The sequence below is a fragment of the Lagopus leucura genome, unplaced genomic scaffold (genome assembly GCF_019238085.1).
Source record: "Lagopus leucura isolate 7727_CA_CO unplaced genomic scaffold, USGS_WTPT01 Super-Scaffold_100004, whole genome shotgun sequence".
NCBI classification, from domain to species: Eukaryota; Metazoa; Chordata; class Aves; order Galliformes; family Phasianidae; genus Lagopus; species Lagopus leucura.
In genome coordinates this window covers 64,987,598-65,014,397 of record NW_024962264.1, presented here as the reverse complement: position 1 = coordinate 65,014,397, position 26,800 = coordinate 64,987,598, and the positions used below count along the sequence as shown (strand labels likewise).

At 45.0% G+C, this 26,800-nt stretch overlaps 2 protein-coding genes and 1 long non-coding RNA gene across 5 annotated transcripts in view; 2 read left to right on the top strand and 1 right to left on the bottom strand.

Moving 5' to 3' along the window:
- FABP1 (fatty acid binding protein 1) overlaps positions 1-2,330 on the top strand; it is a 3,750-nt gene extending 1,420 nt beyond the window's left edge. Inside the window, exons 3-4 of one of the 2 annotated variants that reach the window (XM_042871629.1) lie at positions 1,547-1,639; positions 2,173-2,330. In XM_042871629.1, coding sequence (XP_042727563.1) covers positions 1,547-1,639; positions 2,173-2,223 — 144 coding nt within the window. In that variant the 3' untranslated portion in view covers positions 2,224-2,330. Of the gene's footprint in view, positions 1-1,546 lie in introns of both variants that reach the window. The other variant, XM_042871628.1, reaches the window with a different exon arrangement.
- Positions 565-26,800, bottom strand: SMYD1 (SET and MYND domain containing 1). 2 transcript variants are annotated; one of them, XM_042871626.1, is made up of 10 exons: positions 26,402-26,800; positions 16,525-16,701; positions 15,645-15,858; positions 14,606-14,736; positions 12,670-12,708; positions 9,889-10,081; positions 7,582-7,674; positions 6,900-7,063; positions 5,965-6,133; positions 565-4,682 (listed from the first exon to the last, which is right to left on the bottom strand). In XM_042871626.1, the coding sequence occupies exons 1-10, from the start codon at positions 26,536-26,538 to the stop codon at positions 4,524-4,526; spliced, it is 1,476 nt and encodes a 491-aa protein (XP_042727560.1). In that variant the 5' UTR covers positions 26,539-26,800; the 3' UTR covers positions 565-4,523. The 2 variants fall into 2 exon arrangements, with proteins under 2 accessions (XP_042727560.1, XP_042727561.1); XM_042871627.1 differs by lacking the exon at positions 12,670-12,708.
- LOC122180147 lies at positions 5,583-9,728 on the top strand. The gene is made up of 2 exons (XR_006178931.1): positions 5,583-6,411; positions 6,569-9,728. It is a non-coding gene; the product is annotated as an uncharacterized LOC122180147 (long non-coding RNA).

Sequence of the window (26,800 nt, the reverse complement as noted above, 5' to 3'; positions counted from 1 at the left end):
ACCTACAGCCAGATCAGGGTGCTCAGAGCCCTGTCCAGCCTGACCTTAAATGTCTCCTAGGATGAGGCAACCACCACATCTCTGGGCAACCTGTTCCATTCCAGTCACCCCCTGCACATGGGCTAAAGGGAATAACCACATCAAGGGAATTAAATCTAAAGTGTTAGATGTAGAGGGCAAGAGCTGGGTAATTCCCTGGACCAATTCTGCCTCTTGCAGTTTGCATGTGTGATTTAGTGCATTGGGAAGGGTTTAATTGCTGAAACCAAGCCTGCAGGTGTGACACTCAGTGCCCTGCTCCTTGTAGGCCCTCTGCAAATCTCTTAAAAATAAATTTCTGAAAGTGATAGTGCACTGCTGTGTGACCTTCTGACAAACTCAGAGCCTGGTTCTCTGAGGTTTCCACCTCCCCTCTGCTTCTATAAGGCACCATACATCCTCCCCTCTCTTCATCTGCAGCATCTCTGTAGATGAAGCTCTGTATTTTTAAAGTTATTTCATTGGAAATATAGAAAGCCAATATTTTAATAGCCACTTTGGAAAAGGAGGACAGAGAGGCTTTGGTAAATTCTTCTGACTGCAAACCTTTCTGACTGAAAAGTTTGAAGTGAAAAGAGGTTTATTTTGTCATGCTGCAAAACAAAACATACTCTCCCTTCATTTTGTTGACTTAAAGGTAGCACAAGAAAGTCAACCAATGAATCATAAACCAATAAACCTGTCCTTTTAAGTCCCAGAGGCTGTTAGCTTGTCTGCCAGCCTTTTGCACTGCTGCTGTTCACACTGGGTGAGACGATTTGGCAGGATGAGGATTTATGACTCTGGAAACTCCAGTTCCTCAGCTCCAGTTCCTGGACAATACTTTTCAGTGATTCATGAAATGTCAAGATGGCACCACTGGCAAATATTTCATCGCAGCTCTACACCGGGAGAAGTTGATACTGCAGGGACTATTGAAAGCAGGAGGAACGATCACTAAAGACATGCCCCAATGAGCTGGGCTCTGAGAGTAGTATTTGCCTTGTGTGGTTTCTACCATCCCTGAAGGCCCATGAACAGAAACCAGGGGTTAGGAAAAAAGTTTTACCTTCCATAAATCAGCAGCTTGAGGGCAGATGAAGATGTTGTGCAGATGGACAAACAGGTGAACAGAAATTGATTTTGCTGTGTTATTTCTCTGAGTAATTTCAACAATCAATCAAGGCTGCCCTGAGGGCATCAGTGCTGTCTGAAGCCTTTATAGACATGTAGTTCCTGGGGGGCAGAAACTCAACATACATACCAATTCAGCTGAGACCTTTCCAGAAAAATTGTATCTCTTTCATAGAGGTTTGCAGTGCCCAAAGTAAACACCCATACTCTTGCTGTGTTGTGGGCATCACCAGCACAACAATCCCTCCTCTTGGGAAAGCTACATCACCGGGGAGCAGCTTGCTCCCAGCAGTTTCAGAGGAGACAGTAGCAGCTCAGTACAGAAGGGGAAGGACAAAATGCAGGGGGTGTGCAGTGCTAACATTAATGCCTTTGTCTCTTCCCTTCTTACCAGTGTGTTGTTAACATGGAAGGTAACAACAAACTGGTTACTAACCTGAAGGGGCTGAAATCCGTGACCGAACTGAACGGAGACACCATCATCCATGTAAGTGGAGAAGAGAAGGGCAACGACCAGATTAACAGTGCAGACAGCTGCCTTCAGGGGTCCAAGGGGGGCCAGGCACTGAAAAGCCTACAGTGATGCTGGAGACCTTAAACAGATGCTGGAGATGAGCACATGCATGCATTCAGGCTCTGTAGCCAAAGCAGATCAGTTGACCAGGCAATGAAGGCATTGTTTTTGAAACAGTCTGATTCACTAAGTGCTGCCCTCTGAGATCCTACCAGGCACTGCTGATCAAAGTTACATGTAATGAGGGCATGTTTTCAGCCATATTTATAGGTTTAGGGTGGGGCCTGGCACCTGTAAAGAGGAAATGTACAATTCTGATTCCAGTCAGTGTCAGATTATCCTTATCTGTGTTGGGGTACTCATGAATATATCCCAAGCTTTAATAATTTGATTTATAGATGATTAGATGGAGATCAGTCCTGTGCTGATTTGCAAGACCAGATCTTTTCCAAGTAGGGTTTGGAGCCAAGTGCAATGCAAAGCTAACAATTTCTATTGTTTTTCAGACCATGACAAAGGGAGACCTCACCTACAAGAGAATCAGCAAGAGAGTCTAGAGACCCTGCACAAACTTATCATTTTACTGTGTAGAATGAGTTCCGTTAAAGTAAAATTTGTATGAAAACATCTTCATAATAAACCTCTTTGCTGTTGCTATAAAAAAGTGCAAGCCTCCAAAACTCACAAAAACCCTGGAAAAAAAACTGGGCAGCAGGCTGAGCCAAGCCATCGTGAGACCCTCTGTGTTGCTGCTTGTCAGCCCCATTCTGAGATTCAGGCACTACTGTCCTTCTTGGGACGTACTGCTGGGTTGTGCACAGCTGGGTGGATGGAAAAGTACTGTGCCAAGACCAGAGAAAGGGTTCTGTCCCCTTCCTTAAAGACTTGGCCGAAGTGACATCAAAGTGATTGGCAGGGCCAAAGAACGAGGTGGTTGAGCGTGGCAGATGTTGGTGAACCTGCCTGGAAAGCTGCCTTGGGGCAGAGACCAGCACTGGGGGAGTTGAGGCATCCCAGCAGCCATCCCTATGCTCACTTATTCAAAAGAGGAGCCAGACCTACAGGCTCTGGCCACCCCATCACCGCCTCTCCCCCATCCTTTCCAACCAGCAAAGGGCACCAGGCAGACTTTAGGTGTTCAGTTTTGCCACGAACTTTGCCTGATAAATTGGGTTACTGGATATAAGCTCTGGAGTGAAATACAGTTTTTCTCTGCTTAGAGGTCAGCACTGGTTATTCATAGCGCAGACACAGGAGCACCATGGTTAACTTCAACGCTTGGTGCTGCAGGCTGGATGGTTTTCTGGTTTTCTGAAATCAGGAGAGAGGAAATTCTCCCTTCTTAGCTGACTTTTCCAAGCTCTATGCTTGAAAGCTAATTGGGATTTTTTGCTGGGAAATGAGTGTACTGCTTGTGTAATATACCTACCTAGGATGATGTTCTCACAACAATTCAAAGCTATAAAAGTGTTAGGAAAACAGCACCAGTGCCTCCCTATCTCCTACAATTCCAATGTGTGCTGTTAAAGGACTAATTTGTCCTCGTGTGCATCTCTGCCATAATTTCCCCATCAAAGAAGGTTTTCAAGCTGCAGATTGGCATTGATCTTCATGTTAGGAACTAAACCAATAGAGATTGTCACAGTTGAGGTCAGATAGGTACCTCCTTGACAAGTGGAAGGATCTAGTTCAACATCTAAAGAGCTGAAGTTTGTGTCCAGCAAACTCATCTTAGAACTGGAGGATCACCACCAAAATCTCTGAGAAATGTCAAGAGGAAAAAGCCTGGTTTTGTTTTCTTGCTATTCTTGCTATTTTGCTGAGGAGCTGGTAGGGGATTTTTGAATAATCAGTCCTTTTTCATCTCTTTGTTATCAATGAAGATCTGGAGCAAATAATTTGGATTTACAGATGGGCAGACAGCAAAGTTTTTTTGTTATTTGGAAATCCATCCATTGCCATTAGACTTTTCCTTCTCTCCATTCAGGCTCGGTGCAAAATTGATTAAGCACCTAAGATGAAGAACTGGTACAGGTAAGCATCAGAGCCCCCAGCTCTGAGCAAAGGGGGTTCCCCTCCTGGAGAACTGCCTGTTCAGTAAAAACAATCCACACAGCCACTGCACCACACTACTGCGAATGGCATCTGGCATGGACTTATCTCACGTCCATTTGCTGCCACCACTGTGGACATTGTGTGATTTTTAACAAACTAACTTCTCTTAACTAATGTATCTTTAGACACGAATCCCATTTAGTCACCCAGTCACTGTGGTCAGAGTCCACACAGGTTGATATTACACCCACGTCACCTGCAGAACCATCGTTCATCAGTTTTTCATCAGCAAAAGATCACTTTACTCAAAATATCATCTCTATTTCTTAGTTGCTTTGCACTTGATGCCCACAGGCATACAAGACACTTCTTGGAACCAGCTTCCCACTTATACTGTCTGTTGGTCAACCACACATAGATATCACTAGCAAGAAGTGATGTCATCACAAGGAAGTGATGGAAAAAAATCAGGACAGAGCCAATTAAAAATTTAACTGAGGACTGCAGGACTTGCCCAGAGAGAAACTGGCTTTCAATAAGAACGTAAATAATTTTATAGCAGGTTTCTTGCTTTGATTTTTTAATGCTTGTGGTAGAAAATGATGTTGCTTTTGCCAAGAGATTTTCTGCTGTGAGCTCTCAGGAGATTTTCAGGACTATCCCCGCTGGTCCATGCTCTCAGACTGGTGGCACTGGAAACAATCCTTGGGGATGTATCACATTCACATATCACATTCCCCATGTCTGGAGGTCCCACGGGTGGTGTTACCTAACAGGCATGACTTTGTGTCAAGCTCAATATTTATTCCTTCTTGTGGAAGAGGCTCGGTGGGGCCTCATTGCTGGGTTCAGGCATGACTTGAATCTTTTGGTTTTTGAGGGCAGCTTCCCTCATCTTGTAGTACATGAACTCATTCTGCTGGAACATGCGCAGCTCCATCTCTGTCTGGACACGCATGACCTGAGAGACACAACAGATTAAAGACCTGTGATGCAGGAGATCTCAAAGCCAGTGAAAAACACACTGCCTAAAAATGAGGACTGTCCATCAGGGATGTTCTAAGCCATGTAATGACTCTGATTCTTCTTGCTCCAGGTGTCCCAGCAGCAGGACCAAGGCTGACTGGACAGAAATAGCATTTACTTTCTCAGAGCTGGTTGCCTGTGACCTATGAAGGTGAGTAAGGCATCAGCCCCTTCCTGCACCCAGCCCTTCTGCAGGCTCCTGGAAAACCTCATCCCTGGATTCACTATGAACAATCATTTATAGTGCTGCATTATGACAAAAGTTCAGAAGGGATTTAAGGAAATCTTTTTACACCTGTCTGTAAGTTCCTTCAACCTTTAGTTTAGCAGCACAGAGGTCAAAGATCTAGTATTCTCATCCTGAAGAAAGTGAAAAGGGAAATACAGGAATGAAGGTGCTGTAGTCTTACCCTATGAGATGTAAAGAGGCGAACAGTCAAGAGACTATTCTACTTTAGGCACAAGACAGTCATTCTTCTGATAATATAAAATTGCACTAAGATTATAGCTCTGCTGTTAGGGGGACTAACATCAATAAAGGATTTAATTTGGCACTGTGTAAGTTTTTTTTGGCTGCTAAAGGAGAATACTATAAAGCCAACAGGCCATTTGAGAGAGTTAAAGGATAAAGAAATGATCAGCCCTCAGATGCAGTCATATATAGTTCATCACAGCTCAACATGTGTGATTCTCCTGGGATCTGCAGCTCTTGACCTTAAGCTAAAAAATACACATATCAGTCATTTGAGAAAAAAAATAAACTGCAGTCCAAAAGGACTAGGGAGTGGTAAATAAAGAAGAATGGTCATCAATACAAGATGAGGAATATTGGTTGGTAAGCCAGAAACAAGTTCACCATCTGTAATTTGATACAGCCAAATTGAATGCCATCCATCTGAGAGCAATGAGGTCAGGCTGTTTGAAGAATGGGAGGCTCTGCCCTTGGGCTCAGTGTTTCAAAAAAAGATTCAGGGACTCAGTGGCTATTTTTAAAGCATGTACTGGTGCAGAACAAAAGATATTTTCCAGGGATGAAAATTTCCCATAGGAAGGAATGTGCACGATCCAGCAGACTAAAATGACCTAGAGAAAAGGATGGCACTAGTAAGAAGCAGCCATAACTTGACCTGTCTCTTACAGATGGGCCGTTCCTACAGACTGAATGCAACCTCACCCAGGCAGATAACAGAGGCAAGAAGGGAGATTGTGACACCTACCTCCAGGTCTTTGGTAATTGGGTGGGAAGGTCCATGGGTTATCAGGAGAATGGCATAGGCTTTACAGATCATGCTGTGTCCAGCTTCAATGAGGCCAGCATGCCAGTGGGTCACTCCTGCTCGCATCACAGCCATCCCCAGCTGTGCGTTGTTAGGATGGTATATTTTCCTGGAAAAGCATTGAGTAATTTTAGTTCAGGAAAGATCTCAATTCCCAAATGTTTGTCAGTGATGTGACATGTTTTCCAGAGAGCAAACTGTTTACTCAGTTGAATATTCTATTGAATTTGTTGCCAGGAAATGTGCAGCCCCGCTAGGGGCATGAGGGCATGGGTTACACAAGGACACAAGGTGTTGTGAAAGAGAATGAACAACCTGCAGACAGTGTGAGCTGAACAACTGGGTTGGAGACCTGATCATGCAGCCCAGATGTCACCAACATCACAGGTATAATGATGTGCCTAAATTGAAAAGGCAACAATCATCAACATCTCATTAACTAAGGCCTCATTACTCAACCATATTACTCAAGAGTGAAGGGATATCTTGAGTGACAGTCATTTGACACAGCTCCTCTTTTCTCTGCAACTTATCTTTCCTGCAGGTTGCACAAGAGCAGACCAGGTCCTGCAGCGATGATCTCTCTGTCCCACACTCAGGCTCTGTGCTTTGCTACTAGGGCAGCCCTGAGATGCTTCTGAGCAAACCAAAGAGGCTAATGAAAGATAACCCAAACTACTTGTCATTTACAGTTAAGTAATTCAAGGTGTTTGAAAGCATTTAGGAATGGGTTCCTCTCTGTCTGGTGATCAGATCAAGATCTGAATGCCAGCACTTTCGTTCCGATGGGAGCAGACTAAGAAAATAACTTCTATAACACATTGCCTAACACTGCATAACCAGAGAGAGCTGCCAAAAACAGAGCAGAGCCATACATGTAGCCATCCACCATCCTCTTGGCATATTCAGCTGCTTCCTCAAACATCTGGAGGTAGGAGAGGACCTCAGAGGCAATGCTGAGGATCCTCAGGAGGTAGATGTTTGTGTCTCCCAGCACAGGCTCCTGTTTCTTCAGGCATTCACGGCACAGCTTCACAACCTACATCAGAAAGCAGGGAGAAGGAGGAGAAAGTCATAGCACCACCGGCCCTGAAGCTGCCACTCCTGAGCCTTGTGTGGTCCACACCAGTCCTAGAGGCCAAGTCAGACTGCATGAAGCCTGGAGAAGATACAATATGCTTTTATATGTCCATAGCATCAGTCTAACTAAATGATTTGTGCTCAAATCTTCCTCTACCAGGGTTACTTTCAGAAAGTAAGCAAGGAAGAAGTGATTATGCCCCTCCTGCCATCCACCCAACCTCCTAGAAGCACCTTGATGCAAAGAATGCTCCTAATCTCCCTGTGAAGGTGAAGATGTGAACAGTCCCATTTCCACTTGCTTGTGTGTGTCAGCTTTTGTGATCTGAACTGCCAAGAGGACAGGATGTACGTGGAGACATTAAGTTTGTGGAGATGGAACTTTGTTTCACCTATACATCTTTGACTTAGGGGGGACAAGACCTAATTTCCTTGGCACCACCTACACAGCAAGAGAGCAAGAGCACAGGGACTCACTTCATGGTAAGTTCCCTCCAGGCGGGCCTTGTTGATCTTCTCCAGCATGTCCTTGGAGAACTGGATAACTTCCTTCACTGTCTCTGCAGAAGGCTGGGGACAAAGTTAGGAAAATTGGTGAGAAGTATCCACCACCTGACATCCAGGCACTATACACATCCAAGCATGCCTGATGAAACACTAACCAGCCCCTAATTAGCCACCTCCTCTTCCTCCATTTATTGCTGAAATATAATACAATTATATTCAGTACCATCACTTATCCTCTGCTTTTCCAAGCTATTTGAATTTGCGTTTTCAAACAGTTCTAGCTATCACAGCCTTCCTTTTGATGAATGGAAAATCTGAAATCAGGCCACAACTGCCTGGTTCTGGGAACTTGCAGGAAGAGCCTGGCCAGGAGATACACGACCAAGAGAGAATACAGGCACATGGCCAACAGACAGCAGAGACGCAGAGATGCAATGAAGAATGAAGAGACTGGGATTTGTAGAGCAGGACAGCTCCACTGCCTTTTTACTTGGTTGATGGGATTTGTGAGGAGTCTGAGATTTAACAAGCTCAGAAAAGCTCTTGAAAATTTAGTATGGAAGGAAAAACAGTTGCATTTCAGAGCTACATGTCCCATATGTACATGGTTATGTATGTTATGAATTATTATTACATATTATTAGACTGAAACTGTTACAGCTGGTCAGATTTCAGCAGCTGTCTGAGCAGCACACAGGGTGTCCTAATGGCAAGAGCACATTCATTCAAAGGCAATGTTAATGTCACTCTGCTGTCTGAGAAAAGACTCCCAGAACAGGCACTTCAGCAGCACTGCCACAGAAGCTTTATCTAATAAAATTCTCTCCTGCGTTTACTAGACCCCTAATCCTGTTGCCATTATAAACAATGGGAGCTTTGCTACTATTTGGAAGGGGTGATGGACCAGAGGCCAGAGCGGCTGTTGAGGATGTAATCTGTCCATCTCATGTTTATTCATAGAGCTTTTTCCACACAGCTGTGAGTGCTGCTGCTGTCAGGCAAGCGAGCCTGAATTCAGGGAATGCAATACAGCCGATGTGCTCTGAGGGTGAGGTCAGCCTGGATACTCATTGTCTGTGGATGGAGGGCATTTATAATAGCTGAAATCATATCTTGTATAAAGATACCAGGAGGCTTCTTCTATGCCAGCAATTCAAACAGGGGAGTGTATATCCCCCAAAGTGCACACAGCAGAACATATGGAGCGTTCACAATACAGAGATGGTGCGTGTCAATGCTTGACAGCAGGCTTTGAATAAGAGATGAGATTTTTTATGCAGCCCACTGCAGGAGCAATTTGAAAATTCTTCTTCTGCATCTGGGACTGGGAGCTTCAGTAGCCAGGATTAGTTTTAAAATGAAGCTTGATAGTTTAGCAATGGGAATTATTTAGCAATATCTTTTGCAACAATTTATCTTTTGTAGAGCTTACAGGAATAGAATGCCCCTTAGCTAACACTGACACAGAAGAAAAATAGATTTAAACAATTATATCCTTGGGCACAGGAATAAAAAAAAGAAGATCTTAGAGCTATCGACGTGCTCTGAAAATAGGAGCTGCTGGCCAAGCAACACATCCTAATGCTGACAGCCAGACACAGCCTTACATCCTTCTACTCGATAACTTGTCAGATTGCCCAGCAAAACACAGAGAACTGAAAAATGAATGGTCCAACACACTAATTCTTCCCACCCAAGCAACCAGGCACAAATGGCAGAGCATAGAACAAATTCATTCTCACCAGCCAGTGCAAGGACGGCCTGATGACTGGATTCCCAGCTTCCCAGAGCCAACACAATGGTACATCTTTACAAACTGTACAGTGTACGTAGTGCCAGTTGGTCCTGTTCTCATGGACTATTATATGTATATACATAATATATGACACAGTATTTTCTATTCTGCTGTTGTTCAAAATTTTGATTCCATTCAGTTCCTGTCAAAAAGTCCAATCTAAATACCTGGATTTTTCTCAGTTCTAGACCTCATTTTCTAATATTTTATCATTCTGCCTGTTGCTGGACTGTTAGGTTAGAGTTAAAGGCAACGTTTGTGGGCTTTTTAGAAATGAAAACCTGTGTGCCTGTCATATAATAGAGATTAAACTGACCATGCATGTTTGAGTTGGTGTTGGGCTCAATAATGTTTCAGTCCTGGTCTCATTTTTTGCATTGGCACTGTTCAGACTGCCACAGTCTGACTCTGGCACTGTTGGGTGTCCCTGGGCTGTGGAGGAGACACGGCCAGCTCTGTTTGAGAGCACCACAGGACCATACCTTGTTGTCCCCCTCCTTCACTGCCAGCATCAGGTCATCTTTGATCTTTTTCTTGCAGTGCTCACAGGTGCAGTCAAAGTAATACTGCTTCTTCAGCTGCTTCTGCCGCTCCTCACTCACATTGAGGAAGTCCACATAGGACACAGTCAGCTCATCTCCTGGGGAGATCTTGCTTAGTGCCCGCAGCTCAATCCTGGGTGCAAAGAAGACGAGATATGGAATTGAAGAAGCAAATGCAGCCATAGATACATCAGGGACAAATCCTGCTATCAGAATCAGCCCTTGCCCTAAGCTACTGCTTTAGCAATGCAGAGATGTGCAGCAGCCTGGTTAACTGAACAGTCACATCAGTTTGTCCTGCCCCCATGCCAGTCTCTGGCTGGGATATGCTGAAAAGCAGAGAGAGTCCCATCCTGGGTGAATAATGGAATGAACCCAGACCTAAAATCTTATTATGCTGGAGAGAATCTCACCACAAGAAAACCCCTCAATCAGAAGTACATGACAAGGCTTGTAAAATGCTGAGTTTGGACTTTGGGTCTTTTTTAAGCACAGCTTGCATACTGCTTGTAGAGATCTGGCTAGACTCCCAGATCCTCAGCTGGGCTGCTTTCAGTATCATTTTCACTCTGAAAAGTTGAGATGTGCCCTTTGGATGTAGGATAAGAGATGTCCCAATCCGTTTCATGCATCTCTACATAAAGCCTTAGAAACAGTTGACCATGAATAGTTTATTTTCTATATAGACCATCTGAGCTGATGCCTAATGCCAATATCAAACACAGGGAAATCACCATTCTGTTACTAACCTAAAACCCAGGGTAAATGCTTGCACTGACGACAGGCCTCTGGAAAGCCTGTTTTTTGTACCTACCTTTATCTCAGGCCTTTCTCTGTAAGACATCTTAAATGATGTGGACACACAAATTTCCTTGCTGTTTAACTCCAGCAAGATAAATATCTTAGTTCCTCTGGGCCGTCCCTCCATCAAAGGGTCTGGATAAGCACCATGTTGCCTCCTTTAGGTCTCACCATGAAGCCATCACGTTTGTATCAGGTCAACTCTGTGTTTTAGAAGAAAGCTCCTGGGGGATGCTCCTGGGTGGTGAGGCACTGGCACAGGCTGCCCAGGGACCTGTAGTGTCCCATCCCTGGAGGTGCTCAAGGCCGGGTTGGATGGGGGCCCTGGGCAGCCTGATGTAGTGAGGGTCAACCAGCCCACGGCAGGGGTTGGAATTGGACAGGCTTTAATGTCACTTCCAATCAAGCCATTCTGTGATTTTATGTCAAAATGTCTCACCAGGAGAGGGAGCTGATGGCTGGAGCACTATAGGCAGGCTGGTAGCTAAAAGCTCTCTGTGTCCTTAGCTTTGCAAAAGCTGCTGTGAAAACTACACACTGAGGCTGGTCTTGACTTTCTCTGGGCATTAGATCATATCAACAGCATATTTCATACTAAATTTATCACTGAACGTGTCATCATAATGAAGGGTAGCTGTTAGACCTGCCAGAACATAGAAAAATGCCAACCAGAGAAAGGTACAACCAGCTACTCCAGGAAAAAGCACACAAAAAGGAGTCATTTCCACCAGAAAGGTTTACACATAGAAACATTCCTCTTCACACTTAACACGATCCTCATTAAAATGAGTCATGCAACCAAAAAAGCAAGCCTTTGACTTTTATGATGCCTCTGATAGCCTAACTACCATAGGTATATTTTAAGCAGTCATCTGTGGTGATGAGGGGATTGATAACATTTCAAACAAGCCTGGACACACGTGGTATATTTTAAATCTACAGTTAGAGAGACACTGTCAGCTGATAACCTCACCAAGCACATCCTGTGCTCTTTCCCTCCCTAGTGTCTGCCCCAGGCTCCAAGGACCTTGAAAGACGTACACAGAAAGCACTGGGGAGCTTAAAACTCAAATGGTCCAGAAACAGCAACTCTAATCAGGAGTAAAACCCAGTTGCTCACTTTTATGGTACTATCTGTGATGCTCTGAGTCAATGGTAAAGAAGTTTTTCATCTCTTATTTCAGGAAATTTCCTGGGTTTTTTTTTTGGAAATGAAGTTTGAAAACAACAGTGTCCCTGTAACTGGACTGCATACAACATACCAAGTGTATGAGCTGACATAAAGAATTTTCCTTCTTTTTTTGGCATACTTTTCAGGGATTTCTCAGGCAAAAGAGAATGCTCACATCAGGTAACAGTGGCATCATTAAAAAGTAAAACATTAATCATGTACTATGATAAAAAAAGGATAAAACCTACATCTCACAGTGTTGCTATTGTAGACAATGCATTCACAGGGCACTGTTTGTTGCAGAAGAGACATGGACTATTTAGTATGTCAGTAATGCGACCATTTCTCATCTCGTAGTATGCAAGGTTTTATTTTGGGCTGTGTAAGATTAGCAAGACCTTGTTCTGACTTTCATGCTCTAGCTGCACTTGGGGGGGAGAAATGAGAAGTGGAGGGGAAATACTGAAACAGAGGAAGCCATGGGAGAGGGCAGAAAGGAAGGAAGGGAATTTGCAGTCAGGGAGACATTACTGCTATGGTTTTAATTTACTACAAAATGCAGAGTTAAGTGAGGTTTGGGTTTAGTGGGGCTTTACACAGAAAGGAGTAGAAGTTCAGAAAACAGAAAGTGAAGTTTTCTGCAAACAGAGGGTTTTTGGAACCCCTCGGTGCTGTTTGCAGCTGTGTCATTAACGGGGCATGAGGGGTACATGGCAAGGGGAAGGACAAGGCTTTCAAGAGTGACCCACCTCATCTGTGTGTGGAACATTGATCTTACAGCCTCATGACTGAAAGACAAAACAGACATCTGCAGATTACACCGGTACAAGCACAACAACAGAAACTGGGTGAACTGGGTTGGTTGGGGGCACTGGAGCTCCCGATGCCTGTCACATAACAGTCAGCATAAAGGTACAAAGAGCTCTGCTGTCCCTGTACAGCTACCAAATCACGCATCACTGGCTTGCAGTGGCTTCAGGGACAGCTGTCCTGACACTGTGATTTTAAGAGCGCTGTCAGCCAGTGGATGAGTAAAATGCTCTGCTGACATTTTGCAGGGCTGGTTTTGTGCTGACCAGAAACATCTCTCTGACATCAGTAGTCATGCTCTCCAAAATGCAGCTTGAAATGGGAATTAGACTGGGATATCAGCAACCATGCTCTGTAATGAGTTTAGTGGGTCCTCAAGCCCAGCATTGTGCCTCGAGTGCTGAGAGCTCAGTTCCTGCAACAGTAGCTGCTCTTATCTCCAGTTTTCCTAGAAAAGAAACCTGGATAATTTACCTGGCCAATTAGCTAATGTAAGCAGATTTATAGTCATGGTCATGGTTTAAAGCCAGCAAGAGGATTCGTGCAGGAAATTCATCAGGCTGCCACACAAGCAAAATGTCATTCCTCTACTTACCACCCAGAATCTCAGGTTTGGGGGCTACTACCCCTTCCAGCTACCTTCTCCAGCACCCAGGCTGGTCTGAGAGGCTCCTTGTCACCCTGTATGTGACCTATAGCAACTGGCTATAGAGCTCAGGCTCCAGCTGGCTCTGGATCACAAAGGTAACCATCCTAAAGCACTTATCTTTTTCTCTTTGCTTATTCCCCAGCTGCTTGATAATACTGGTATCATTTTAGCAGGTAAAACTGGCAGTGAGAACTGGAGTGCACAAGCAATGCGTTAAAGGAGAGGAGGCTGTGGGCTTACCTTAGGCTCAGCACTGATATTTGCTGAACATAGGAATGTATAAAATCTTAAGATTGAGCAGAAAACATTGATAAAACACCGAGGCTGTGGAGGTTTTGGCAAGCAGTTTCCTTCAGTTAATGTCTTGCACATAATGCTGCTTGCTGGATCAGCATCAGTTTAGGCTCCTCCTGGCTTAGGAGGAGTTGGAGGGCAGAGCATCCCTCCAGCAGCTAGGCACTGAGAGCAGCTGCCTCCACTGCCTGCTCTGCTGGGACATTCCTGCAATCCCACTGTGCCTTTCAACCTCTTCTTATCTCACACATCCTGCAGATATTTTCTTGCAGGATTCGGGTGGGAAATCGGAAGGCATAGCACTTTAGGGCATCCAGCTCTTGCATGTGACTCTGTTTACAGATAACAGTCACATTTCTCATTAAGAATCCATTGCTAAAGAGTTTATCAGTAATTAATAGAGACTGCAAGCTCCCAAAGAGATCAGCATTTGTGTTAAGGATGGCCATAAACACATCAGTGATAGTGATACATGGCTGATTGCAAGCTTCAGTTATGAGAAACTCCTGGACTGTGGACTCAATTTAATCTTGAATAATTCATTAACTGTAAGTACTCCTTAACTGCTTATGAAGCCTTAATTGAAGCTATCTAGGTATCTACTTGCCACCCTATCTGTCTATTTTGAGTATGATTTCAAAACTCACAAGGGAAATTTACTTGCTGGTTCATTGGATTTGAGGTCAAACCCTGCTGAAAAGCTCTGTGTATTTGTTTGGTCTATCAGACAGCATTTTTTTAAATAACAAGAGAAAAAAATAGCTCTTCTTTAAAAAGAAAACCATAACTTTTTGTTGCTGCACTAGAGAAGGAAATGAGCATCGATTTTCTGGGACAGGGATCTGACACTCTGAGGTTAGCAATCTGTTATGTGCATCGGCTGCAAGGATAGGTCCCCACTGTGCTTGAGGAAAGCAACGCACTGCACTCACTTGCCATTGTTGAAGATGACAGTACAGTTGGGCCAGCAGTCGTGGTTGGCCTGGCAGAGGTTGGGGAAGATTCCCACACCAACAGCTTGCAGTCCTCTTTGGTCACTGAGGGTAAAGGCATTGCAGTTGATCTAGTCCCAAAAACACAGGCAGGAAGAAGCACGAAAGGAGAAAAAGTTGAATTCAGTTACATTCAGGATTTCTCAGCTGCTTCTGATTGTTTAGAAGAGGCACAGCTTGGTATCCCACCTCCAAACTTTAAGGAGAAAGGAGAAGTGCCTACAAGATTATTGTAGGAGGTAATTCTAGAAATGATAGTTGGTGAAGGTGCGCTGGTCTCTTGTATGGATGGCTCCCTGTGCGCAGTGGATTTGCTCTGCTGGGATGCTGTGTGTCCCTGGGGGAAGTTGATGTTCCATGGGGTTAACGAAGCCTGACATGCACTGACTCACAGCAGGGCTGGGGGCAGAGCTGCTCAGCCTCAAGGACTTTCTGCACCACAAAAATTTGTAGTTAACATTTTAGGAAAGGGTATTATGAAATCTTTTCAGTATACTTTACCTATTATGTGTATATATATGTAAATATATATTAAAAAAATGTAACATGTAATATTGTAACAGAATAATGCGTAAACTAAAATAGATCTGCTACATTCTCATATATTCTGTTTGAAATATGTTTACTAAAAATATGTTTATACATTTTTTCTTAGCTCCAGGTGCAGAGTGATGCCCAATTGGACTTGTGGTGACCACGCAGCACCTGAGATTGAGAGAGCCATTTGCCTGCATGCTTAGACAGACTGCAGACCTTTTCCTGGCTGTGTCTCAGATTTCTCTATGTCAGTGCAGAAGCGATGTGTATGGCAAATGCAGCAGTATTCAAATCACCTGCAGAAAATGCTTGTCTTGGCCATCTCAAGGATGAAATCAGGAATCCTCAACTCATTCATTTTGGTTTGAGACTTCCCTTGGGCACCTGGCATAATCCACAGCATTAAAAGAAGCCCCTTTGCTTTCTCACCCCTTTGACATACCACTCCAAATATGTGGGAGATGTACTGCATGCCAAACTGCTGGCTCTGGGCTGGCCAGAACTCCAAGAAGCTTTCCACATCGATACGGAGGTCCTTCTTCTCCTCCTCATCGAAGTTCTCCACGTGGTTTTGCAGGTCATCAATAGACACCAGGCAGTTCTCCGACAGCCCACTGCCTTCTCTCTCTATCCTCCACAGGATGCGGGCTGCCAGCCTGGCCAGGAGAGATCCCAAGGTGCTAGCACCATGCAACGCCAGACCCTGGTGCTCGTCTACTCAGGTTCTCATGCTCTTCCACCCAGCACAAGGACAGGGACTGAAGGGCCACCAAAATTCATTCATCAGTGGGACACTGTGTGCAGCCAGGCCATACGAGACAAGTTCAGCATCAGCTGGCTTATGGCTAGTCCCCATCCAGGAGTTTTGAAGGGAAGGAAGACACAGGGGTTTCCCATGGCATCTATGTTCTTATCTGGAGAAGTCATACAGAACCCCAGCCCTGGACAGCTTCTTCTATTTCTGTGGGGACTCCTATCATTTTGTTACTATGGAGCCAGGACATAAAATCAGTAGATACTGGAGCATCCCTGCTTTTCCCACTGAAACTGTGAAAGGTGGCTTTTCTCATTCTGCTGCTGTAGGGTTTTGGGTGTCTAGCACCAAACAAAAGCAGGAGCACAACCCCCTCACACTGGGCATTCCTCCAAACCCCAGCCTATGAGCTCAGGGATGTTTGTGGCCTTCCCCAAAGCAGTTCCCACCATCACACATCTAACTCAGGACACCCAGAGGGATTTCCTATCCTCTCCCATCATTCCCCCGCCCGGTGGTGCACCAGACAGCCAGGCTGTGGGCTCAAGTCCTCGGGAGCCACTCTCACCTGATGTTCTCGGTGGGTGCCTTGCCGTGCTTCTTGATGGCAGAGCACTCATTTTTGTGGTTCAGCCAGGCATCTCTCTGGCAGGTTCGGTCACAGTAGTAGGCGAACTTGCACTGGCCGCAGCGATGGAGCTTCTCCTGCCGTTTGAAGCAGGTGTGGCAGACTACGTGTGTCAGGCTGGAAAGACAGAAAGTAGGCTTATGCCTCAGTGATAGAATCATAGAGTCGTAGAATCATTAAGATTGGAACAGACTGATAAGATCACTGAGTGCAACTCCAACCCATCCCCACCATGCCCACTAACCCATGTCCCTCAGTGCCACATCTACACAGGTTCTTGAACTCCTCCAGGAGCAGTGACTCCACCATCTCCATGGGCAGCCTGTGCAAATGCATTACCACTCTTTCAGAGAATAAATGTTTTCTAATAACCAACCTGAACCTCCCCTGGCACTACTTGAGGCCAGTACCTCTCACCCTATTGCTGTTACCTGAGAGAAAAGGCCGACCCCCACCTCGTCACAATCTACTTTCAGGGAATTACAGAGAGCAATAATATCTCTCCTGAGCTTTCTCTTCTGCAGACTGAACCATCCCAGTTCCATCAGCTGCTCCCCATAAGACTTGTACTCCAGATCTCTCACAGCTTCACTGCCTTTCTATGGACACACATCTCTCAGTAGTGAGGGGCCCAAAACTGAACTAAACTTGAGATGTGGCCTTACCAGGACCATATACCAGGGGACAATCACATCCCTGCTCTGGCTGGCTATGCTACTTCTGATACAAAACAGCATACCATTAACCTTCTTGGCCAGCTGGATACACTGCTGGCTCATGTTCAGACAGCTGTCAACCAGCACTCTCAGGTTGCTTTCCTTTGCACAGCCTTCCAGCCACTCTGCCCCAAGCCTGTAGCATTCCATGGGGCTGTTGTGACCAAAGGGCAGGACCCAGCACTTGGTCTTTTTGAACTTCATACAGCTGGCCTCAGCCGAGTGATCCAGCCTATCCAGATCCCCCTGGAGGGCCTTCCTACCCTCAGGCAGACTGACTCTTCCTCTAAACTTGGTGTCATCTGGAAACTTAGGGTAATGGCTACACTCCTTCAGGCAAGGGTCCTTTCAGCTTTCTGTCCATGGGCTCCTCCTACACACTGTGATGGAACCTCAGACATTCTGGGAGGATGGACAAACATCCCACCTAGCTTAATCCTCATACACTTGTCTGATGCTGTTGCTTCCCTATTTGGCTATGTCAAAGAGAAAAATATTTTGTTTAAAGGAGGAAAGCAATAAACCATTCCCCAGCTCTCAGCCCTCTTTCCTGCAGTTTGTCTGCTCCTTCTCAGCACCACTGCTGTTAACAGGATTTTCAGTCTGGTTTTGTTTTCCGTCTGGCCCATGCTGAGCAGAAAGCAGACGTCTAATGGGTCTGTCACTCAGTAGAATAAGAGCAATGTCAAGGCAATGAGCCAGCCAGTGCTTCACCTGCTTGCAAAGCCTCCGAATTTGGCTGAATTGAAACCCCTCCAGAGGGGTTCTGTGTAGGGCCTGGAGCAAAAAAAGGAGCAGTGACCACCACAACACCTGACAGACTTAGGAGAAAATGGTTGAGAGGGGTGAGTATGATTCTGTGTGGTCCTGGCTGCTATCTCAATATTTATTTAGGCACAGTCATACTGTAGGGATAAAAATACACACAAGAAATGCTCTGATAATCAGCAGACTGGAGGTGTACCACAGTAAAGAAGACTGATGGATAGAGGTGGTTATATAGGGAAACCCTGCATTTGTGCTGCTTGAAACAAAGTTATTTTTCTATGAAGTAAAAGCAGCTTTGCTTGACACTTCTTTCTGCCTCTGGACCTAAACTGCATCTGTGTTGGCAGACCTGCATTTGGTATTATGTTGGAAATGACATAAGAAAGCCAAGAAAATATCCTCCTTCAAGGTAGATCTCCTCATCATGAAGTCTTCTCTTGTATGTCTTCTCCTCCCTTCATCAGACACAGCATGTATCTCGGCTGTCTAACACCAGGTGACACCAGGCTGGGTGACTTTGGGGCTCTCCTGATCCCAAGGATTCCAGAAAGATGCTTAGGATGGACGAAGGGCTGAGGAACCCATTCAGCCAACCCCAAGCACAACTGCCCAGCTTGAATGGAATTTCAGCTGCCTCAGGGACAGACAAACAACACCAAACAGTTAAGGACAGAAGAAAGCTGACCTCCGAAGTGCTCATATAGCACCATCTGGGATAGGACATGGGGCAGACTGACTGTAATACCAAGTTTAGGAGCTGTAATTGTGCTTATGAACACTGTAAGATTTTATTAATAAATCCAAGAGGGTTTTTATATTCAAAAGGGCAATATGGTGCTGAGCTGAGAATACTGATGATTTAGTGCTTGTTTCAACATATGGCACCCATGGGGATGCTGTTAAACAGCGAAGTAACAAGGGCAGTCCCTGATGTGGGGATGTGCTCTGCTCTGTTTACTCTGACATTAGCTTTAGCACCGTGCTCTTTAGGTCACTTAAAGCTGTCCAGCAGACAGGCTACCAGTGCAAATTCCTCCTTCCAGTCTAAAGGTCTGATGTATCTCTGGTGCCAGCAGCACTAAGTGGTGCTCACCAGCTATTCCTGTTCCTCACTCTGTGGTTTACTGTGAGCTGGATGAGCACAGCAGGGAAACAGCTTTCAAAAGCATGTTTTCTCTTTGGGGACTTCAGAAAAAGATTTCCAAAAAGCATCCTACCATTGCATATACATAACTATAACCAAGGGTGAGGAATATATCAGAGGATACTGATGAAGCCCAATTTGATATCCACCTTCCAGGAGTGCCCAGGGTCTTGGACCCCATGTGCCTTGTCTCACGTGTGCAGTTGCTTACTTGTGTGGCCCATTTCAATGGGGAGGAGAGGGAGACCTTTTGGGATTTTGGCATTGCTGCACCAGCAGGCTTTTTTTCCCCAGCAGTTTTCTTCTCCAGGCAGCTGCACGCTCCTCTGCTTCCAGCCAGGCTCAACAGCATGAGGGAATTAAAATTCCTACTGCTCAGACAACGCTGTGTTTGGGGGAAGATCTCCTCATTGCAGAAATCTCACTGACCCCACAGAACATGATCATTGCCCACAGCAAGGAAACAGGCATGGGGAAGAAAAAAATGAGTCGACAGTCACAAGAAAAGACTGTGCCACAAGTAGGAATCACTCCCATAGTCACAGGACTGTCTTGCCTCTTCCCCTACATAAATACACATATATATATAAAAACACGTGTGCATGTTTATTTCTATCCCAGTACATTTAAATGCTTTTTCATTCCTCTGGCACTACTGCCTGAGCTACTGGAACCACCCACCCTGTGTGTTGGCTCAGGCAGGATGGAGAGGCTCACTGATACAAAGCAGGTTGATTTGCAACAGGCAACACCACGTGCAAAAATGAGGTTTGGAAAATGACAGCAAGCAGTGCTGGTTCAGGGGAGCGAGCCCAGTGCAAGGCAAGCAGTCAGCATGGAGAAAGAGGGAGTGCATGTACATGGAGGGGGATGCAGCCAGCTCTATTAATGCAGATGAATAGCTGGGAGGTGGTGAAAAATGCAACACTGCGCTCTGTCAGCTGTCAAGTCAGGGGGGCAGAGGTGCAAGAGAGATTACATTCCTTGTAAGGCAAAGGAGAGACAGAGAGCTGATAAAACCCACATGGTTGTGTTGTGCAGTGAAGCACAGAGAGATATCTCACACAGGGAATGGGGCACCCTTCTGCTGCTTGCCTGTTTTGAAGGCAGAGAGAAAGTGAATGGGAAGCTAAAGAAGCTTCCCTGCACTGAGGAATAGTAGGGTGGGTGTGAATACAGTGCAGCAGAACACCAGTTCTGAAGCAGTTCATCTTCCCAGCTCCCCCAGAAGCAAACAAAAAAACCCAACAAAATGCTGGCTGCAGATAGAATTATTCAGTAGTCTGAGTAGGTTGACAGGCATAAAAAATACCTTGTTTTTCACAAAACTCTCATGGGATCCTCAGAAACGGTTGGAAAAAAAAAAAAAGAAAAAAGAAGACTGGATGTATTAATAATACACCAGGCCTTCAAAGGCCTGTGCTTAACTGTTGGTGCTATAAAAAAAATGGAAAGACACGAATATTTGAGATCAATTGCCTAAATCTTCAACAAACAGCACTCAGCACTGACTGCAAGTCTGACTGCAAGCCCTTAAATTACCCAAGAGTCCTACAAGCTCCTGTCCTTCCAGAGAGCCAAATGCCCCAAATGGGGATGGAAAACTGGGTCGCCCTTTGGCCCAGGAATGAACATTATGACAGGTTCTGATACCTGTATCACAGAATCACAGAATCACAGAATTGTAGGGGTTAGAAGGGACCTCCAGAGATCATCGAGTCCAATCCCCCTGCCAAAGCAGGTTCCCTACACCAGGTCGCACAGGTGGGCATCCAGGCAGGTCTTGAACATCTCCAGAGAAGGAGACTCCTTCAGTATGTTTGCAGGTAGACAACACCAAAGACTTGCAGTGGTCCACAGTATCTCCTGCAGTCACCTCTGCAATAGTTAAGATCCTCCAAGGACACGGAGTTAAACCCAAGTCTCTCAGCCTGTGGAAAACATTGGTTTATAAGACCTTGTCTGTGTCAGTGCTGTGTCAATGTACACTGCAGTCCCTGGGGTGATCTCCAGCCACTCATCCACCACCTCTGTGTGTTCATGTGGTGGAAACTGTGAGTCTGTCTATTTTTTTTTTCTTAATCCTGGCCAAAAGCAAGATCTTCATTAGCACAGTGATTTCTTCAGCCCATCTCAGTCTTGCCAGGTCAGGGATTTAGAACTGACCTCAGGGGCAGATGCCACTGATTGACTCACTAAATGACTCTATGAGGAGCCTCAGGTTTCCTCAGCCTCTGCTCCAAGTGTCAGCTAAGTTGGACTCTGAGGGGCTCATGAACTCTGCTGTTACGTGGATGAGATGTACAACCACTGCTATTCCTGGACATAGCTACTGTCACAAAAGCAGTGATTCAATATGCCAGCCAACTAATGCAAGAGGTGACAGTGCTGTCAGCTAAACCACGGCTCCCACAAGCACAGCTCTCAGTGAAAGCAAAAGAAGCTAATAGCTCTAGCGACTGCTTGGACTGGATTCAGATGGATTCAGATCTGTAGGACCTGCCAAGACAGAAGGCTGAGTACTGCCGCAGGAAATACACTCACCTCATCTTTGAGACATGCACAACCTAAACATCAGGCAACCATTTCCCACCCAGCCCCCAGAGCACCTCATTCACTGGTTTGAAAAAGCAAGCTGAGATGGCTGAACTGCAAAAGAATAAAGGAGGATTTCACTGAATAGCTACTGGAAGTGGTAGAATGATCAAAAGCCATTTGAAGTGAGTTTATTCCATTCTGTACAGGATACATGTCACACACAGATGATACAAACACCTAAGTTCACCTGCTCCGTTTCTGTTCCTGGCTGTCTTGGCATCCCTCTTCACAACAGCATACAGAGGATGATAGAATAGCCTAAGAAGCAGGCAAAGTGAATGTATTTGGGTCCCACTTCATACATCACTCATCAAGCAAATCTTCAAGCCATCTTAGCTTTCTACCACATGATACTGTTTGCTTTGACTGCTCTCTTTCAAATCCTACTAGTTAAAGAGCAAGCTCATAAAGAGAAAGTTGACAGAAATATATCAGGCTTCCCCAGGCCTTTAGGAAATAACTCTTATAAACTGGAGAGCTGGCGTACATGAGAAGGTCACATACTGTACATTGAGCCCAGGTGAAGGGAATGTCATCATCCTGAAGGTAGCTGTGAGGAAAGGAGACCTGAGATCTTCAAGGAGAAAGCGAAGAGGGAGGGAAGGATTAAACATTAGTACATAAGCAGAGCATGATAGTATGCTTTACTTAGAAGCATGCTTTACCAGGCATGCACAGTGGCTTTGCAAATTGTAAAAAGATCCAAAAGGGGCAAATAATTCCTTGAGAAAATCTGTTATTTCCAACTTTCTGCATCTATTTGGGGGAAAGAGAAGTTGATGCTGATTGGCATTTTCTGAGTGCTATTTGAGCTCATTACAGCAAGGCTGATTCAAGCACAAATCAGAAAGTTTGTTCACACACCCGAATAGCAAAACACAGGAGATCACACTGAGATCTGCCCCTGCTTTCAATCAGTATTCACCATTTCTCCCATCAGGCGGTTCTAGTTCGGGTAGAAGCAGTGGGCTTGATGTGTTAGTCAGTGCCAGGAAACCACAGTGTCAAGTAACATGTTAGCTTCAATATGAGGTGGCTGATGTCTTTAGAAACCTTAGCTTCTCTTTGAGTTTCCTGTACTGTTGGATCAGAGGTCTCTGGCATCATGTAAAAGCTGCTGCTCAGATGACCTTCACTGGGTTGAAAAGTACACGTCCCCGTTAGCCTAAATGACTTCAGTGACTTTCAGGGGTTTGTTTCCTGAGTGGGATGCAGCTTACATGTTTGGACACCTCATCTGTGCCCTGTGTTAACTAGAGCTCCAGTCAAAACACCCAGTATGGTCCGGAAAGCAGTTCTGCTCACTGTGGTGGTGTCAGCCTTCCATGCACATTATTGAGCTCCATTGACTGTAATGGGCACTTGGGGCTGGATTGACTTTGCCTGCACATAGGAGCCTGATGTTATTTTAAGCTCTGCAGGGACTCTCATCTGCCCTGTAATGTTGTTCCAGAGGAGACCTGATTCTCATAAATCCCCATTTGTACCTGTCAGCCCTAAGAGGATGTCTCAGACAACCCAAAGTGAACTGCTAGACAAGGCTCCACATTGCCCTGTAGGAGGATCCACTTAAATTGTCTGGTCTTATTTGCGCAGAGTATAATGGCTGGTTATAAAGTTTTTTCAAAGAAGGTATTTTTCCTTTTGCTTTCAAAACAAAATTCTCAACACCTCCTCAAACTCATTCTCCTAATAGCAGATATTCATGCAGTGCAGTTGGTGACAGCCTCAGGTTAAAACTGCTTCTGCAATTTCTTGCATCAATATGTAATCCTGCAGTTTCCAGCAGGTGGCTTTCCCCACTGTGTGGCAGAGTAGTGCCTCTGCATAACTTAAGTCCAAGTGTAATTTATCCTCACTTTCTGCTGTGAAGTACTATATTTAACACTTTCTGTTCTTCACCAGCTCGAATGGTCATCAGCTTTTCTGGGTCTCCAGCATTTCTTCATCGTCTCCTGTCGCAAACCAGTTTCATACCTGTGCACAAACACAAGCTGCTTTCCACCCTATGGTACTGCCACATGAAGAAAACAGTGTTGTACCTCTGAAGAGCTGCTCCAATGAATCTAGAAAAGATGCCTTCACTTTGCCTGCTGTTGCCACAACACATGCAGTCACATAGAAGATCACAGTGTGGTCATTACAGTATTATGGCCATCCATATTAATCACAGCACAGCCAGATGCAGGTTTTCAGTGGTTCAACATCTGCACCATGACCAGACTTCCCATAGAACGGAGCTTCTAAAGTCGTTGCAAGGTACAGACCAAATTTTCAAATTACCCTGCACTCCTGTGCTTCCATGGTCGCCTTAATAGATGCAGAAAGTTGAGCTCTGTGGAAAATCTCATTACCTGTTTGCTGAGATCTGAGCTGAAAAATTAAAGCTACCAGTCACTCATATTTGAATTCCCTTTCCATAATTCACATACTCACTGCTTTTAGCAAGACACTAAGATGCTGAGTACTAGAAGGATCCAGGCTATCCTTCAAGAGCAGTCAGCTCAGTGGAGCTACATGCAACAGTTACATGCCACTTGGACTGTGGTAGAAGGCACCTTCAAAACCAAAGCCCCACAAGTGTGTGAAAAACATCAGAGCAGTTTTCACAAGCAAAACGCATGTTTACATTGCTAGGATACCCCTGCTGAGCACTAACCAGCAAACATTTAACTGGCAACATCTGCCTCAGAGAGTTTGGGAATTTCACCACTGACACATATGAAGTACCTAGGGATGAAACATGCCACGGGAGGGTAAGAGTCAACTACTATTGCACGGGAGCGTGAAGAAGCAGCAGAGAGATAAGAATGACTGAACCCATTCCCATGCTCTGCAGTCCCACAGATGTGTTTATTTAACCACTTTCATGCTCTGGGACTTAAATAAACACAGCCTGGGGAGGGAGGGAAGCACAGCTCTGCCCGCCCAGTGTCTCTTGGAAATCTACACTGACTGCAGCCTGGACTGCTCTCCTATATGCACGATGCTCACAACATTTCCTGTAGAAGAAAAAAAGTCAACCAGCAAACAAAAGGCAAAATGTTTTCAATGCTCAAATTAGTATTTTTAATAGGGTGTATGAGAGAAGTCATTATCCATAGGAACGTCTGAATAAAACACAGAATCCAGCAAGTGGCACAAATGAAACTAAAGTATGAGAGCTAAGAGGGCACGTCAAGGAGAGGTGGTTTTGTTACTAACCACTGTAATTGAATACAAGGTTAAGAATTCAAGAACTAAACATTAAAAAAAAGACCACTTAAATTGTAAGTTCCTATAATTGTATACATTCACAAACATGTTCATTCACCAGCCACATAATGGCAAGGAAAAAGTGAGTGAAAGACATAAAAAATCTTATTCCTTGTTCTGTCCATTTATCCTCAATTCTCTGCTGTTGCCAGATCATATACGAGCACAAATCAGCTTCAGTTGCAGCACTTAACAGGGAGGATGACCAGCATTGAAACAAAAATGTTTTGGTTTAATTGTTTGAATCCTAGACTTTGTTAGCAGAACTGATTCAATCAGAGAAAGCTCAGCTAGCAAAGCTCTGCCCTGTTTAATTCTCTAAAGCCACTGGCAACATGGGGCAAAACTCAGCTTCAGAGCTGGTGCCTTCAAGGAGTGCTCACAAATTTCCTAAGCCCAGAATGTCAGCTGACATCTAGCTCTTCAGTTAAAACGTTTGGGACAAATTCTATTCTCAGATACTGCATTATAAGGCTGGACAAATCCCATTTATATCAGAGGCTCTACACTAGGTTTATTCCGCAGGAGGTTAACATAGAAGTTGGTTCTTTGTGTCTTTTAGCTTTCAGGCTATTTAAATCAATCTTCCACTAATATGAAGGGCAGAAGTAGGCACCCACAGGCTGCTCTGGCAGCACAGGCTGATCAAGTGCTGTTCACCCTTGAAATAAGCAGCAGAAAAGAAAAAGGCATCTGCACCGAAATTCAGTTTCTGGCTGTATCAGTATGAACAAAAAGTTCAAATTGCTCCTGTCTAAGAGTGAAAGTAGAAACTCAACTTCTGTTAACTTAGCTAGTTATAAACATAAAACTACTTAAGGAGAAATAACACCACTTGTAGATCTTCCAGTTTGAAGACAGCTGCCTGTGGAGTTACACACGCAGCTCTGGGTGGTGGCACACATGAGCAAAACACAGTGTAACTCACTGTTATCACACATTATACGTTGGAGATTTCAGCAAAGTGTCTGAGACTGCTCTCACTGAACTACATTTACTCCTGCAACTCAGTGGAATGTAGCATGGGTCCAGTTTTGTGCGGCACTGAACACACGCAACTTTCATTGCATTTGGCAAAAGCAGGCAGAATCGAGCACCTTGCAAGCTCACATCCTGAAAACAGATTGTGCCATGTATATAAAGTGAGAAAACAGCTCTGAGCCCTGGGAATGATATCACTGTAAGCTGGGAGTGCATAAGTACAAAAGTGTTTCTAACTTCCCTTCGCACCCCTCTTGATGCTGTCCAGACACTTTCAAGCTTTCACCCACCCAGCCAGATGAATTCTGCATTGAGATGACTTCTGAACTCTGTTTCACAAGTCCTTTTCTCTTACCTATCAAAAACCACAGCAGCGTAGGCTGGCTCTGCAAAGATGACATCTCCGGGCAAGAATTCCTTCTGTGCTTTCAAGCCCCTGCCTTTGCCTTCAGTCGTGAACACTTCAACTGATTCCATTCCCCCTCTGGTCATTCCCAGGTATGAGCAGTGAGCCAAATCTTCTGTCACCCTTGTCAACTTCGCCTTGCCACAAGACCACGTTTATAAAAGGGCTGCCCTACCCCCACCCCCAGCTGCACCGTATCCCATAGGAGGGAGAGGGGGTGGGAGCACGAAAGGCAGGAGGAGATCTTCCACGCACTATTGCCGACCTACACAGGGCCAGGTCTTCTGTTTCTTAGGAAACCCCCTCCAAAAAACACATTTGGAATTGTTTCTCCCAGCCACAAGTAGT

What these genes read in the sequence shown, in the direction of transcription:
- SMYD1 (XM_042871626.1), bottom strand. Translation starts at nt 26,538, where the DNA reads ATGACCAGAGGGGGAATGGAATCAGTTGAAGTGTTCACGACTGAAGGC. An exon ending in TCTCCCACATATTTGGAGTG is followed by an intron (nt 14,737 to 15,644) that starts GTATGTCAAAGG and finishes TTTTGGGACTAG; the next exon opens with ATCAACTGCAATGCCTTTAC. An exon ending in ATGTTCCACACACAGATGAG is followed by an intron (nt 10,082 to 12,669) that starts GTGGGTCACTCT and finishes CTTTGCACCCAG; the next exon opens with GATTGAGCTGCGGGCACTAA.